Consider the following 16,399-nt stretch of genomic DNA (forward strand, 5'->3'; position numbering starts at 1 on the left):
TGATCTGCAAATTAATATACTTTAATCTGTTACGCTTTTTATTCCATTTATTTAAGACTATGTTTGCAAAGAAAAAAAAAGTATGAATGTAGTTTTTATTAAGTTGTTTAAGAAAAAAATATTAAAAGGAAATTCGTTCTATATTTATGTTGACCTATTTAATACAATGTTACCCTATATTACCATCTACTTGCAATTCACCATGTATTATTCCATGTACATGTACAGTGTATACCATTGTATTCGGAAACATACTGGAAAAAACTTGTACATAATTGATTAGAAGGCACAAAATTTTGATAATTGACAAACTGAGAAATAAATTCGTGTAAAAAAACGCCTCTTTCATGATCCGACGGTCGATCCCGGTGATGTCGTTATCGCCGGGAATTCCAGGGTAAGAAAGCTGGTCACTATCGTGCTTGAGCAGCTCGGCCGGAAGTTCGTCCCTCCCAGAGGCCTTGTTTTTCTTCAGCCCTCTAATGGCTGTCTTGACCTCGGCTAGCGTTGGAGGTTCCACAGCCTGTTCGTCGTCGTCAATTAGAATGCTGTTGGTCGCTCTTCCATTATCACCGTTCAACAATTCCTAGAAGTGCTCTATCCTCTTGGTAGCCACCATTGTTTTGTCTGTAAGCAATTTTCATCACGGTCGTTGCACATGACTGGAAGAGGCACTGTTACTCTCCGCATGCCATAATGACAGTTTCATAAAACCTCCGCATATCATTCTGATCCAAACTTTCTTGTGCCTAAACGTTTTCCTCATGCTTTTGCGGTGGATTCGTTTTTCGGCTAGTCTTGCTTCCATATAACGCTCTCTGCCCTGCCGGGTTCCCGTCACCAGCATCCGGTTTCTGGCAACATCCTTCTTGTCCGTAAGTCTCTGTCACTTCTCGTCAAACTCCTCGTTTCTAGGTTGTCTTCGAGCAGTGTCTACATATCACCTACCGCGCTGCCGTACTCAATTACTCATCGCTCCGTGGATAGATTCCCAGAGAGTTGTGAGATTAAGGCTCTCATTAAACACACTTATCCGATCGTCTAGCGTCTGGTGAGAGTCGGCTACCGCACAGTCTACTGGAAAACGATGGATGTTGAAACGCATCGATCGCCGGTTCCTAGCTTCCGAAACGGTTGATAACCACAAGATAGTGTTCTGAGCGGTCTTAACGTTGAGATCGCTATTCTTACGTGTAAAGTAGGCGCTACTAATGGCCATCCCCCTGGAAGCAGCAATGTTAAGTAATCATAGACCGTTGCCGTTAGTGACGGAGAGAAGGCTCTACGTACCGATGATTGAACGGAAAATGTCCTCTCTTCCGACCTGCGCATTGGCGTTTTCGATGACAATCTTAACGTCGTGTTTCTGGTATTATCTATAAGTATTGTCAATGCTTTCGCAAAAGCATCCTTCCGTCATCGGTTTGGTTTTGTCGTTGGTCGGCGCATAGACATTGATCAGGCAGTAATTAAAGAACTGGTCTCGTATCCTCAATACGTAGATCTGCTCGTTGATCGGCCTCCACCTCAGAACTCGCTTCGCTGTGGTAGGTGTTATATTTGAATGATGTATTGGCGACGGGATCCACCGCCATGATATCACGCTCACCAGATTTGGGTCACCACAATCCCTGAATGGCAGTCACGCACGCACCAACTTTTTGCAATTCACGAGCCAAAAGGACGTGCTCCCATTTCAGCTTATCTGCACCACAAACCTTACTGTTCTCTGCTGTATCCATTCTACTCGGTCCATAGCTGTGCGTCTCCAGTTCCGCACTCTCCGAATGGTCCGCCAATCGCCCTCCACTTGATCGACCCACCTAACTCGCTGCGGACCACGTCTTCTTGTACCGGTCCACTAAGCAGAGCGTTCATTATTAACCAAATTTTTAATCATGATTAATCATTGATGATTAAAATTCTAATTTCGATGATTATTGACTATGATTAATGATTGATTTGATTTTTAGGATGATTAAAGATTATGATTAATGATTAAAATTGGTTTTGTCTGTGATTATTGATTATGATTATTGATTAAAAACGGTTCATTGATTAAAAATCATGATTAATCATGATTAATCAATCATAAAAAATGGAAATGATTAAAAGGTTTTGTGCTGTTAACAATATTTTTGAAGTTTCAAAAGTAAAAGTTTCTTTGTCTGGGAGATCTTTGAAAAAAGAATCCCACTTAGAACAGCATTTGAACCAATTTAAGTTGGATCATATATTTTATATGGTGAATCATTTTTGGTAATGAATGATTAATGATTGATTAATTCTTTTTCCTTATGATTATGATTACTGATTAATGATTAAATTGCGAAATCAGTGTGATTAAGATTAATGATTAATGATTAAATAAAATTTTTTAGTGATTATGATTAATGATTTTCGATTAATCTTAATCATTAATCATTAATCATGATTAAATTTATGATTAATCATTAACGCTCTGCCACTAAGATAGGACTAAGATGAATGCTACGATGCCCGTGAAAGACAACATCGAAGCTCCATCAGTGCAGGACATAGAAGCAACCATCCGTAGCATGAAATCGAACAGGGTCCCAGGGGTCGATCGCATATCAGCTGAGATGCTCAAAGCTGTCCCCGTAGTATTCGCATAGGTACTGCATCAATTTTTCTGCAACATATGGGAAACCGCGACATTTCCGGCCGACTGGATGAAAGGCGTCTTAGTAAAGGTACATAAAAAGGGTGACCTGACTGTATGCGATAATTGGCGGGGTATCATGTTGCTGTGTATCGTTCTCAAAGTCCTCTGCAAAGTTATCCCTACCGGATACAGGAGAAGATTGACGCAACTCTCCGACCGCAGCAAGCAGGATGCCGTGCCGGACGATCCTGTGTTAACCATATTGTCACGCTCCGTATCATCCTGGAGCAAATCAATGAATTCCAAGAGTCTCTCTACCTGGTGTTCATTGATTACGAAGAAGCTTTCGACTGTCTCAATCGGTCATGTGGGAAGCCCTCAGACGCAAGGGTCTGCCTGAGAAAATCATCGGCCTCATTGAACCACAGTACAGGGCATTTTCGTGCAAAGTACTGCACAACACTGTTTTGTCCGATCCCATCTGGGTCTATCACCGCTACTGTTCTTCATCGTAATCGACGAGATCATGGTAGGTGCGGTCGACCGTGAACCAAATCGTGCATTGCTGTGGCAGCCCATTACCATGGAACACCATGACTTCGAATTATCTGATGATTTTGCTCTCCTAGCTCAACGGCCCTCTGAAATGCAGAGTAAGCTCGATGATCTTGCCAATCGCTCCTCAGTGGCCGGTCTTACCATCAACGTCAACAAGACCAAATCGTTGGATGTAAACACAGTCAACCTTTCCAGCTTTACGGTAGCTGGACAATCAGTGGAGAATGTTGAAAGCTTCCAATATCTTGGTAGCCAAATGGCGGATGGCGGCACCAAGAACGACATAGGTGCACTGATCAAGAAGGCGAGAGCTGCTTTTGCGAGTTTAAGATACGTATGCAAAAACAACCAGATTAGTCGACGCACCAAAACCCAAATTTTCAACTCGAAACCTGTGCTGCTATACGCCGGTAAAACCTGGTGTGTATCAATGGAGAACACTCAACGGCTGCAGGTCTTCATCAATAGATGCCTGCGGTATATAATTCATTCTTGGCGGCCTTACAATTGAATCTCCAACGTGGAGCATCGACATCCACAGAAATTCGGGAGCGAAAGTGGAGGTGGGTCGGCCACACTCTACGCAGGGCCGGAAACGAAATCTGCAAGCAAGCGTTAGACTGGAACCCAGCAGGACATCGCAGCAGAGGCAGTCCCAGTGCCTCATGGCGACGCAGCCTCAACAACGAAATCAAGCAACTCGATAGAAATTTGACAGGGCCACAGGTCAAGGCAATGGTTGGCAATAGCCCAGGATGGAAATCTTTCAGTTCGGCCCTCTGCTCTTCCGTGGGTGCCCAGGACTGAAAGTAAGTAGTCATTTTTGGCCTGAATTACAAAGCGTATACGCTATATAACTTTTTTCACCAGTTGTCGGATCACTTTGCGGTCTCTGACAAAGTTTTTTGGCATATCCTAGACAATATTTAAACGCAATTACAAGGTTTTATACAATTTTTACAGCTTATGAGAAAAATGCAAAAAGTTCGTTTTTCCATAATAAATCCCACACAAATTCCAATCGAAATGGGAGGACGTTATCAATCACACCCTAATTTTGCACAGTTAAAAACGCTAAAAATAATCTTAAAAGCTTAGTTTCAAAAAGTATACCTAGTATATACATGTTGCGTGAAAATCCTTGATTGACCACACAGATTGGTATACCGAAACATGGCAATTGAGTCATCTGCAGAGAATGATATACCATCCTGTTTTCGTGATTTCAACCACTGTGGCAGTTGAGCAATGGGTGTGCTTGCGCAGTGTGGGCTGAAAACAACTTCCTTCTCAAATCGTTCATAGCAGTAATCTAGATGATGATGATGGAGCTGCCTAATTTGACGCAATCGAAATGCCGATACACCCCAAATAAGCCAGCCGGGTGGTGGGCAATGCATGCGGTCACCTGGAAATCACAAAACAGCGCACTCGCAGCCTACTATATCAATATTGGATGATCAATTAAGACTGGGTAGAGTGTCATGTAGCTGGGCCCGATATCGGTGCTGGTTACGGAAAACCTATCAAGTCAATTCGGAACGAGCGACTATATTGGATATGGGTGAATTTTGCGTTATCACAGCGTCAAAATAATGAATAAACGATGTAAAGAAGGTTAGAAAAGGAATGAGCAATCGACCGTGATTAATTGCCTGATGATGTTTCCACGAACGGCAATGTGCAGTGCCTACTGTGTATTTGCGGTGAAGTGGAGAGCTTATCAATCGTAGCAACCGTGTACTTTCAGCTAACCAAAGGTCGTCTCGCCAATTCGATAGACCTAGCGGAGTCTCGGAATGAAGTAGGTTAGACGACACCGTGTCTGTCCGCGTGAGAAGTTGAATAATTTATTTGAATTTCAGTATAGATAAAGCTAAACTTAAATAACATTGATGGGTGAGGCTCCCCCGTCCTCGTAGCTGCTGTCCTCGCCTTCGCTGGAGGTTTCATGCTCCGAGTAGTTTTCGGAACTCTTGCAATCGTACGGTTCTGCGGGTCTGCTATTCGAGGTTGCACGATAGTCATTCGAGTATTTCTTCATCGGATCTGCGGGTGAACTGGCGGATGACGTAACGGTGGCGGAGTGTGACGATTTATGTACACTGTCGGCCCCCAGGTCGACGGGCGAATCCGACGTTTGACCTCCGTTGTTGGCACGTCTCCATTTGGCGCGGCGGTTCTGGAACCATGTTTTGACCTGTGGCAAGTAATCAAATATGATACGTTCCGTTATTCGACTCTTAACTTCCAAGGGTTATGAGTATGTTACCTGCCGGTCGCTAAGCTTCAGCTGAACAGCCAAATGCCTGCGGTCCTCGGGCGAAAGGTACTTGTGGTTGGAAAATCGTCGCTCCAGGCTTTGGGTTTGCTGAGGGGTGAATCGCACCTGTCCACCTTTACGCTTGGAACCACACGGCGGAAGCAGATAGCTGTAGTGTGGCGGGTAGAATGGGAATATTCGAGGAGATGCTAGAAAAAGAAAGAGAGAAAATATGCATAAAATCCTATGTTTTTGTTGTGTATAGATGCGTTTAAGATTCCTAATAATGACTAACATATTTCAAATAATCATCAACATAATTGCTGAAAATTCAACTGCTTATAATTCCGCACGTAGCGACGTAACTAATTTATGAAACAGTACAGTGATCATAGGGTATTGGTTCCCTTATTAAGCATGTGGCTCTCATTTTCATCCAAAAACAAAGGATTGACGCGCTGTTTGTTTTGTTTTTTATTTTTGTATTTTTTGTTAGAAGTGAGCACCCACGAAAACACAAAGAACGGAATCAATCGGTGCCGTAATCGCTCGTATTCGAATAGGATGAATATGGGAGCGTGAGATTACTGATGGTACACATACCCTATTTCATCTGTTCCGATCATTCAAGATTACGGAGCACCGTTATATTTGGAAGGTATCCAACCCAAAAATATTAATAATTATTATATTTACACAAAATGAAAAAGTAAAATAACTGTAAGAATGAGCGAACTCGCTCGAGGTTGCTACACGTACACCATGCACCCTTCTAACACACATTTGTTGACCAAAGGGTAAGAGCAGGACGCCGTAACTCCGAGCAAGTTCAACTCACTTCTTCAACTGACGTCCAACCATGAGTAATTCCGGCGATTACCGTGGAATGATCCGGAAAGGGTGCCCCGTATGAGCAGCGGCGCCAATTGATCAAACTTGATTCCCTAAAAGACTGCAATGTTTGCTTACGATATTGTTACCAACCCAGGTTGAAACTGAATCAAAAACGAAAACGACATTAGTACCTGCACGCCGTACCCGTCAACGGTTGTCGTTTTGGATCCCTGGACATCGGACGCTCTTTGGTCAAAACAATCATTTAGAGAAATGTTTTAAATTGTTGAACACTGTTGAATCGTTTGATTTTGTAATAAGCAGAAATAGGTTTAAAGGTAGTATTAGATAATAGTATAAATACTCAGTCTGTACAGCTACTGCTGAATACATCGTCAAATAAATAAATAAGAATCAACCACGTACACCATTAGTATGACTTGGTTGCACCTAGAGCCTTTCGCGTTGTACGAGTTGCTAAACACCGACAAAATCCCATTCTCTCGATGAAAGCAGAGATTGGCACATCAGCTGCTTTCTAAGCTATTGTTCGTGCAGTTGAAAATCGGAATTTTTAACACGCGAAAATCGATGTTTCTCCTAAACCGTGTGTCGGACGTACGTCGGGCACAGTGCGCTGGATAGAGGGCCAGGTCCGCTGTCCAGCGCACTACGTCCGACGTTAGGTTTCACGTATAGATTTTGAGAAAATTCGATTGTCGGGTGTGGGGAAACTTCGGGTTTCAACCGCGACGACAATAAAAGCCCTACGATTTGGTTCTATGTTATGACGAAAGAACAATTACATATCTCGACTAATATTTGAAAAGGGCGTAAAAATCATTGCGAATTTCTGATGCTTCCGTTCCTCCTGTGCGAATGTCCGAATGTGACTGATCCCACGAGCCAAAAGTCTAGCTTGGTAGCGTTCTTCTCCGTTGCCTTTATTGTGCTTTACCTTGAACATCCACTTGCGTGTAACTCGTCCCTTCTGTTGCTTTCGCTATAGAATTTCATCTCTACTTTACTCTATATGTACTTTCAAGTGCCACAAACTGCAAATAAAATTCCGAATGGAACTTTCCGGCTGCTTAGGAGGCAAACAATGAGCTTTTCTGGTACTTTGTACACAAGCCGGTTCATTGCAAGCCTTTTAAGCAGCTTGGAAGCTGCTATGATAACAGAAACTTACAGGGCTGCTCCGCTGCCGCAGTGACTCCCAATTACTTCCGGAATCAAGTTCAGTAGCATGAGACCCCTCGAGCTGGGTCTTAGGGCTACTCTGTAACGGTTCGTAGTACGCTTGTGGCGAACCCTAACCCAAAAATGGGCAATCTTCCGCCGTTGACGAGTCTTCGGCTAAGATATGGGCAGGTGGTGTTCTGGCCATTCGCTACTTCGACTGAAGACCAATGAAGACTCGTTCTCCGGAAGCTGAGGAACCCCCTAAGAAGGAGATGATCGTTGGAACGATCGAAGACGGCCCAAAGAATGAAAGAGTCCGAAGAAGGAAGAATGTTAGATAAGATTGAGAAAGTGGGTGGGAAGAAGTATGGTAAAGAAGGTAGAAAGCTAAAAGATAGAAAGTGCACTAAAAACTAATAAACTGGAGTGTGACAAGACAATCTCAAGTGTTTTCCTGAATCCGCAAAAAGAAAGGACAAGCATGCTGACCCTAGAGATAAGGTCAAATACAGAGTCTCGTTAGCCACTGGGAAGGGCCACCTTCTGTGGCCCTCTCCTGAAGCCAAGGCCAACGGTAGCTGTGGTCAATCGGGAGTAGTTACAACTTGGTAATCGGGGCGAAGCTTGTCATGGACTATGAAAATCATGTGACGTCATGGCGTTGAAGAAGTAAGCGAAAACAGTGAGTTGTTTGCAGAGGTTTGTGGCAACAACGATCTAGTAATTAGGGGCTCGCCTTTTCCACATCGATCAGTGCATGAAGTAACGTGGATCTTTCGTAATGGACATATTAAAACCAAATCGAGCACATCTGCTTTAGTCGATAATAGAGTTGGAGCCAGCGTCAGGAGAAAAAATTCGGGCAACGATCCAACACACACTGACTAAACATCCAGTGGTTGAGCACTTCGAACAACTTCTTCAAGCTTCGACGTCCGACCAACATCTCGGCATAAGACTCCTGAGGTCGATCGCATATCAACAGAGGTGTTCAAAGTTGACCCCATGCAATCTGCGCAAATGTCTGTAATATCTACGAGACTTTTACGTGCACGGTCCTGTACAACACAGCTTTATCCGACCCCATTTGGGCAGTCGCTGGTGTGAAGCAAGGATACATATATATTATTACCGCTACAGGGTTTCATTTTGTTCTACGAGATCATGGTAGTGATGATTGACCGTTTATCGAATCGCAAGCTAAATGAGCTTCCAATTAATAAAGAAGCATCTGAATCTGAAGGCATCAGCAGTGTATAGGAGCACGGATCAAGAAAACTAGAGTTGCTACTGCGTCTGTTTTGACGCCAGCAAAACGTAGTGCAAATCCGCAGAAGCTGCAGGGTTTAATCAATCAATGTCCGCGGTTTATAATTCGAGTCTGGTGGCCTCACAACTGGATCTCGACACGCAGAAAAATATATTGTAAAGGCAAAAGTATTATGCATAGATTCAACAAATTTTATTGTTGACTCAGGGCTTACCGGTAACTTTTTTTGAATCAATAATTACGCTAATTTATTTCAAAAAATGTATTTGTTGTTTCTAAAATCGCTTGAAATTGACAACTGTCAACAACAAATGATAAATTTTGTTGATTCTAAAAATAAAATTTATCAAATCAACAAATGCAATGTATTGATGTAACTGAAGCAATCGTATTGAAACTAGAATTTGTATTTGTTGAATTTTCGGTTTATTTTTTATTTTAATGATTGTAAACAGAAAACAAAAGAGTATTTTTTTCGTACGATGTTTATTATGATTATACATTTGTAACATCATAATGGGGAATTTAGCATAAAGTACATTCTTGAAAACGCTGATGGCAAATGCGTTATGCAAATTCTTCCGAATTTGCTCGTCCTTTGTGCTGAGTTCCTGAACTACAATTGTGAATGTAGGTACTATAAGGAAAGAAAACATTGATTATTAAGCATTTTAAGCATTTGATTGGAAATTACCGGCATCATTTATCAATATGGCATATTGATCGAAGCAGGTCAGTTCCGCCATACACTTTTCTTCTGGTGTGCTAAAATGTAATGAAATATGGATATACATTGATAATCAAAATATACCTCATAATCTTACCAAACAAGTATTGATGTTAGCATAGTTTTATGCAGCAAATACCGTCGATTTACATTTACAGAAGGTTTATAATCCAGTTCACTTCGTTCTTCGTAATTTCACAATGCTTTTTCTGTTAGACTTGTAAACAAAAATGACAGTGGTTGTATTTCAGCTGATCATTTTTTTTTTTGATTCTATAAAATCAAATTATTCAAACAACAATAATATGCATTTGAAATTAAACTCTAAAAGCAATTTTTTGGTCTACTCAAAAGTTTGTAGTTTTAAAAAATATGCAGCATTGAAGTAAACAAACAGGTGAATTGATTCAATATACAATAACAGAATTGATTCTAATTATTAGGTTTTTTAGTTCTACTTGGCAAAATTATTCTGCGTGGAACACTGAGATTTAAAGATGATGCTGTCAAAGGCCAATGTCAACAGAAACTCGAAAGCGTAAGTGGAGGTTGGTAGGCCACACATTACGAAAGGGCAGAGACGATGCAAGCAAGAGCTGTATTGGAATCCAGCAGGATTTCGCAGCAGGGGCTCAGGGGTGAATTGAGCAGCCGCTCAGGATGAAGTGATCTTTTACGTTCCCATTGTAATACCAGAGGTGCTAATACATGAGTGATGAGTGAGGAACTTGTGAGGACCAGGGCTATGTTGGACTCTCCTTCCTGGATTTCGAATCATCACTTTACTGCCAAAAATGTGTAATGTATTTGTTATGTTTCATTAGTTTTTTATAAGTGTAATAAATTCTATAGGCAAAGCAACCTTAACTAGATCTATGCTCTGCTTAAGCATAATCAGTTGTCAGAGCCATAGTGTAGCGTCTACCCAATCTGTATGTGATCAAACAACGTTATTTTCTATGTTTATCAATCAAACACGACATGGCGCCGCCCTGATTCCGTCAAAAAATGTTCAACGGCTAGAGATTTATATCAATGTCGTCGAACATCAATTCAAAGTCACCTGAACAATGGTGCGTGCGAGACATTGGGAAAACAACCAATAGACAGCCAGGGAGCAAACAGACCGATTAGGCTCCTCTATATTGCGATAGAAGAGTTCAGTAAATGGTGTTGTAATAAAATAAATTACTACCAAAGTAAACGGTAGGAGCTTAACGCGCGACTCACCAGACTGCAGTGACTATCGTTGTTGGCGCCGCAATGATCCTATCAGTCGTTTATGGCTTAATCCCACCTAGAAATCAGTGTACGCCGAAATTGAAAAATAACACTTTGTTCCCCTTCCCTTTTTTCCTGGGCTTTTTATACACATAGGGAAGTGTATAATAATTACTTTTGTGTATCCAAGCAGCCCATTACGCATGTCGAACTGCGCTGTCGTGTTGTGTATGCTCTGTCTGATTAGCTCGATGAACGGCGTACGTTCAATATCAACAGAACGGCCTATAAAGAGCACCGGCTTAACGAAAGGTGACATGAAAATGTCCAGGACGCTCCAGAAGGGGCAGGCAATCATCAATCAATCGACGCCGTCTTCGAATCGTCCACTCATGATGAAAAATATCCAAAAATGTGGATATCATCACAGCAACCCACCGATGGTGTTGGCTTACTACTGCTGACAACCGGGTTGAGATAAGCAAAGCCTGCTACGATGATAGACACTCGACTTTGCACTTCATCGCAACGTCTATAGCCAGCGTATTAATTGACTTCCCTGGTGGGACTTAGCGTTGTTCACGAAATCGTCCACATTTGCGTTCAATTAAATTATTTCGTAAAAACCATTCCAGGGGGATTAGTCCACGAATAATCTCTTCGTACTCGAATCGATAATAGATAGGATAGCAGAGACGAATTCGACATCGTTGTCCACGTTTTTTATCACACTGAGTAAATATCAAAATAAAAATACGCCAGAAAACAGCACACATTGTTAAGCCGTCAAGCAGATCGCTTACTGCTAGATTTGGCTAATACCAGAATCAATGTTCAACACCCAAAAATGATAACGATTAGTAGCACGTATCACCGCACTCTATCTGCGGCAGTGATTTTGGCTTTATTTGTAGACAAAACCCGACAAAACCGAACCGACAAGATACCCCTTGTCCCGAAGCGATATGAGAGGGATTCGCCGTTTTGTGGCTGGAATAACGAATCGATGAGCAAATATTCAGTTGCCGGTGCATGTGGAGTTGATAGCTAGCCAGCTAGCTGGCTAGCGCACGGCAAGCCTCGATATGAGCCGGGAACGGAGCTGTCCGCCTCAGGCGCCTGCCGAAGACAAACCGTCATGGACGGTCAGAAATAATTGATACAAATTAGTAGGCCAAACAAAGACTGTGCTTCTCGACGGCGTTTGATATTAAACTCAAACAAGGCATGCTGTGATCTAATTTCGTTGGGTAGCCGCTAGATTGAATCAGAACCGAAGAAGAATTGTTTCCCACCTAATTCGTATTCGGTCCAGGAAATTGTTCGTATTTTTGTTCATTTAACCACGTGCAATTTTCTTTGGCGGGGGAAAAGTGGTTTCAGATAGTTCATAAGTGCTTCAGGCGCTTTTGTACTCTCCGATTGCTTCTTTTTTCTAGAGCTAATCTGTTTAGAATTTGCAACGCTTGGGGTTCATTGAGAAGATCTTATTCCATTTTTAGTATGTATTTAAAATCTGTTTACCAAAGATGATTTTTTTTATATCAGCTTTACTTTCATGACAACATATTCAACACACTTCTTCCATTAAGGGGTTAGGGTAATTGTTCTCTTCGCTGTGGTAGTACCTTATGTTGCGGTAATGGCAATTGAGCACTTTTTTGATTAAAATGTTACTAAAAAGCATTTTTAATAGATGTATTATGCTTAAATTATGAGATTGCACCATTTGTATGCTTAAGATTTGACAAAAACCTATTTAAAAAAATAGTTTTCCTAAAATTTTTGCTGCTGTGTTCCTATTGTTGCGGTAGTGTTCCTAATGTTGCGGTATCCCATATGATTTCAATGGGATACCGCAACATTAGGAACCAAAATTAAATTTTGCCTCCATAATAGGAACAATGTGCCTAATGTTGTGGCAAGGGATTTATGATCGAAAACAGAGAGAAACGATAGTATTCATATTTTTCTAAGCAAATTTAGATAGAAAACTACTGACTAACGTTTTGAAACTTTTCATTAGATGGTACGATCATATTTTTAAAAATGAATTTACATTATTACCACAACGATGGGTACACTTACCCTATATAGGTTCCCAATCCCATTGTTCATAGGGACGCTAAACAAAACTGGGCCCTCCGGCGAGACAGGAGTGTTGGCCTAGGCCCAATAAGCCACCCGTAAGTATTCCCATTAGGGAACGTCAATAAATTACGTCACGCTTTCAGGGGGAGGGGGGGTCCAAACAAAAATTTTGGAGGTCTCATACAATACAATGTGACATAAGGGGGAGGGGGGGTTGAAAATGGGCAATTTTTGCGTGACGTAATTTATGGACGTTTCCTAACGAATAACATGGGAAAAATACGACTGGAAACTTGGAACAAGGAATTGCAAGTCACTTGGTTTCGCAGGATGTGACAGGATAATCTACGACAAATTACGTCCCCGCAACTTCGACATCGTGGGATTGCAGGAAGTTTGTTGAACTGGACTACAGCATCATCAACGTGCACTGCCCACACGAAAGGCGATCTGATAACGAGAAAGAAGCGTTCTCCTTGCAGTTAGAGCAAACATACAATGGTTGCTCGCCGCGTGACGTAAAAATCGTTGTGGGCGACATGAAATCGCAGGTAGGAAGGTGGAAATGTACAGACCGGTAATCGGGCGAAACAGTCTGCACGCCGTATCGAATGATAGCGGCCAGCGATGCGTAAACTTTGCAGCCTCCCGTGTTATGGTAGTCCGAAGCACCTTCTTCCCACGCAAAGATATCTACAAAAAAAAACCTGGAGATCACCTGATCATCAAACAGAAAACCAGATCGCCAACGTTCTAATCGACGGTAAATTCTTCTCAGATATAACCAATGTCCACACATATCAGTGCGAATATAGATTCGGATCTAGTCGCTGTATGCTTGCACCTAGTCGCTGTATGCTTGCACTCAAAACCTTCGACTGTTATTGACATGCGCCAAAGTCGAACGCCACGGCTCAACATCGAGCAGCTGCGTAACGTAGAAGTGGCTCAAGACTACATGGAGCAGCTAGCAGTGGCCCTACCAACGGAAGAGCAGCTTGTCGAATGGGCGAGAATGTTGCAACACCGTACGAGAGCGAATGTGGCACGTTCTAGACAGGTGCGGAACAGGCAGAACTCAGTCTCCCGAAGAAAGAAGCGCCAGCAGAAAGAACGATCGCGAAGCGATGGAAGTGCTGTACCGTGCTAAGGACACACGGAAGTTTTACGAGAAGCTGAACCGCTTGCGCTGAGGCATCGTTCCACAAGCTAACAAGTGCCGAGACAATCACGGGAATCTTCTCACGAGCGATCGTTGCAAGCTCCGAAGGTGGCTTGGTAACAGATCTAGGAGTACATGCGCAGGACGAAAGATTTCCAGTCGCTAACCTCCAAGAGATTAAAGAGGAGGTTGGCCGGTTGAAAAACAACAAAGCCGCTGGAGCATATCAACTACCGAGTTAGCTTCTAAAATACGGTGGAACAACACTGGTGAGAGCACTACACTGGGTCATTACCAGGATTTAAGAGGAGGAAGTATTACCACTGCCGATGGAAGGTATCATGTGTACAATCTACAACAAGGGCAACATGTTGGATTGCGGGAACTATCGTGCGATCACACTACTGAGCGCTGACTATAAGATACTCTCTCAAATTTTATGCCGCCGTCTATCACCGATTGCAAGAGAGTTCGTGGGACAATATCCGGCGGGATTCATGGGTAAACGTGCTACAACGGATCATATGTTCGCCATCAGCCGGGTGTAGCAGAAATGCTCAAATGTAACGTGCCCACACATCACTTGCTCATCGATTTTAATTCAGCGTATGATACAATCGGTCGAGACTAGTTATGGCAGATTATGCACGGATTCCCGGATAAACTGATTCGATTGATCAAGGCGACGATGGATCGAATAATGTGCTTAGTTCGAGTATCAGGGACACTCTCGAGTCCCTGTGAGTCTCGCAGAGGGTTACGGCAAGGTGATGGTCTTTCACGCTTGTTGTTAAACATTGCTTTAGAGGGTATAAGGGTACGACCAGAGTGGACATAAGATTTGACAGCTAATTATTACTGATTGTTATTCCTTTGCGTGCAAATTTCCGGGCCGCGCCGCGTGACGTGCCCACTCTAGCGGCACCTAATAAGGAGAGCGGGAATTAACATGAGTGAAACGATTTCCACAAAGCCCATTTAGCTGCTTGGTTTCGCTGATGATATTGATGTTATAGCTCGACACGATAGCGGAAACTTACATCCGACAGAAGAATTAAGCTAGGAGAGTCGGATTAGTCATTAATGTGTCGGAGACAAAGTACAATAGTACATGATGGCAAAGAGCTCCTGGGAGGAATTACCGCACCACCACCTCGGATTTCTATTGACGGTGATGAAATCGAGGCGGTCGAAGAATTCGTGTACTTGGGCTCGCTGATGACCGCCGACAGCGACACCAGCAGAGAAATTCAGAGAGACATTATGGCAGGAAATCGAGCTTACTTTGGACTACACAGAACTCTACGATCGCCATAACACGAACTATCTACAAAACGCTGATTAGACTGGTAGTCTTCTATGGGCACGAAACATGGACTCTAAGTGCATACAACCAACGTGCTTTTGGAGTTTTCGAACGCAAGGTGTTGTGTACCATTTACGGAAGAGTGCAGATGGAAGCCGGGAATTGGAGAAGGCAAATGAACTACGTGCTGCATCAGCTGCTGAGAGAATCAACTATCATCCATACCGCGAAAATCGGCAGGTAACGGTGGGTGGGTCACGCCATCAGGATATCGGATAGCAACCCGATTGAAATGGTTCTCGAAAGCCATCCGACCGGTACAAGAAGATGTGGTGCGCAGCGAGCTAGGTGGGTCGATCAAATGGAGAGCGGCGATTTGCGGATTCTTCACAGAGTGTGGAGCTGGAGACGCACAGCCATGGGCCGAGTGGAATGGAGACGACTCCTATGTACAGCAGAGAACACTCAGGCCTTAGTCTGACCGGTAAGGTCGGTACGTATTAAAATATGTATTTGGCGTGACATATCCAAATTAAGTTTGAGATGTTAAACCAAATGAATGTATTAGCATCGATGCCTTGTGTTAACTACAATCTACCACATTCATATTCAATGGTACTACCATTTTTCTACACCACTTTATGAAATATGCATCATCGACGATGGGGAACCACAGGGAGTTGGTTTGGTACTTTGAACTTATCAAAGGCAAACAGAAGCCAACAATCGGGCGGGAAGTGAAAAAAAACATCACAATTGCCGCTCTCGATCGATTGTAAATCAACGCAATCGAATCAGTTTGATATGAGAGGTTACAGTGCTGGCTGGCGGCAGTGGTGCCGTTCATAAATCTCGCTATTGAAAGATTACAGCTTATTTTCGGTGGCGGCTCCCTTTGACCGGTAGCGCGTTCAAAGGAACATTGCCTTCGAATGAGGTTGTTAGCTGGTATCGATATTGCGCCGGTGGGATTAGCGAGGGTAGTGTTCAACTTTTTTGAGGCATATACCGATTATTATTGGAAGGCTCGCGTTTTTCGACGTGTCACACCCGTGTGTTTTTTGTTCACATGTATGTATCGATGGTCTTTGTGATTGTGCCACAATTTAGGTGTGATTAATGCGTCAATTGGCAGGAGAGGTTCGCCAATGAAATA

At 42.8% G+C, this 16,399-nt stretch overlaps 2 protein-coding genes across 6 annotated transcripts in view; one reads left to right on the forward strand and one right to left on the reverse strand.

The window, feature by feature from the left end:
* The window catches only part of LOC109431022 (synaptosomal-associated protein 25), a 257,831-nt gene that overhangs the window by 103,526 nt on the left and 137,906 nt on the right, over nt 1-16,399 (forward strand). The window lies entirely within an intron of this gene.
* Nucleotides 5,011-16,399, reverse strand: part of LOC109431799 (homeobox protein HEX homolog pha-2) — a 33,779-nt gene continuing 22,390 nt past the window's right edge. Inside the window, exons 2-3 of the mRNA XM_062847658.1 lie at nt 5,457-5,656; nt 5,011-5,384 (exon numbers count right to left, since the gene is read on the reverse strand). Of these exons, the coding sequence (XP_062703642.1) occupies nt 5,067-5,384; nt 5,457-5,656 (518 nt within the window). The 3' untranslated portion in view covers nt 5,011-5,066. The remainder of the gene's footprint in view (nt 5,385-5,456; nt 5,657-16,399) is intronic.

This window comes from Aedes albopictus, chromosome 1 (assembly GCF_035046485.1).
Source record: "Aedes albopictus strain Foshan chromosome 1, AalbF5, whole genome shotgun sequence".
Taxonomy (NCBI): domain Eukaryota; kingdom Metazoa; phylum Arthropoda; class Insecta; order Diptera; family Culicidae; genus Aedes; species Aedes albopictus.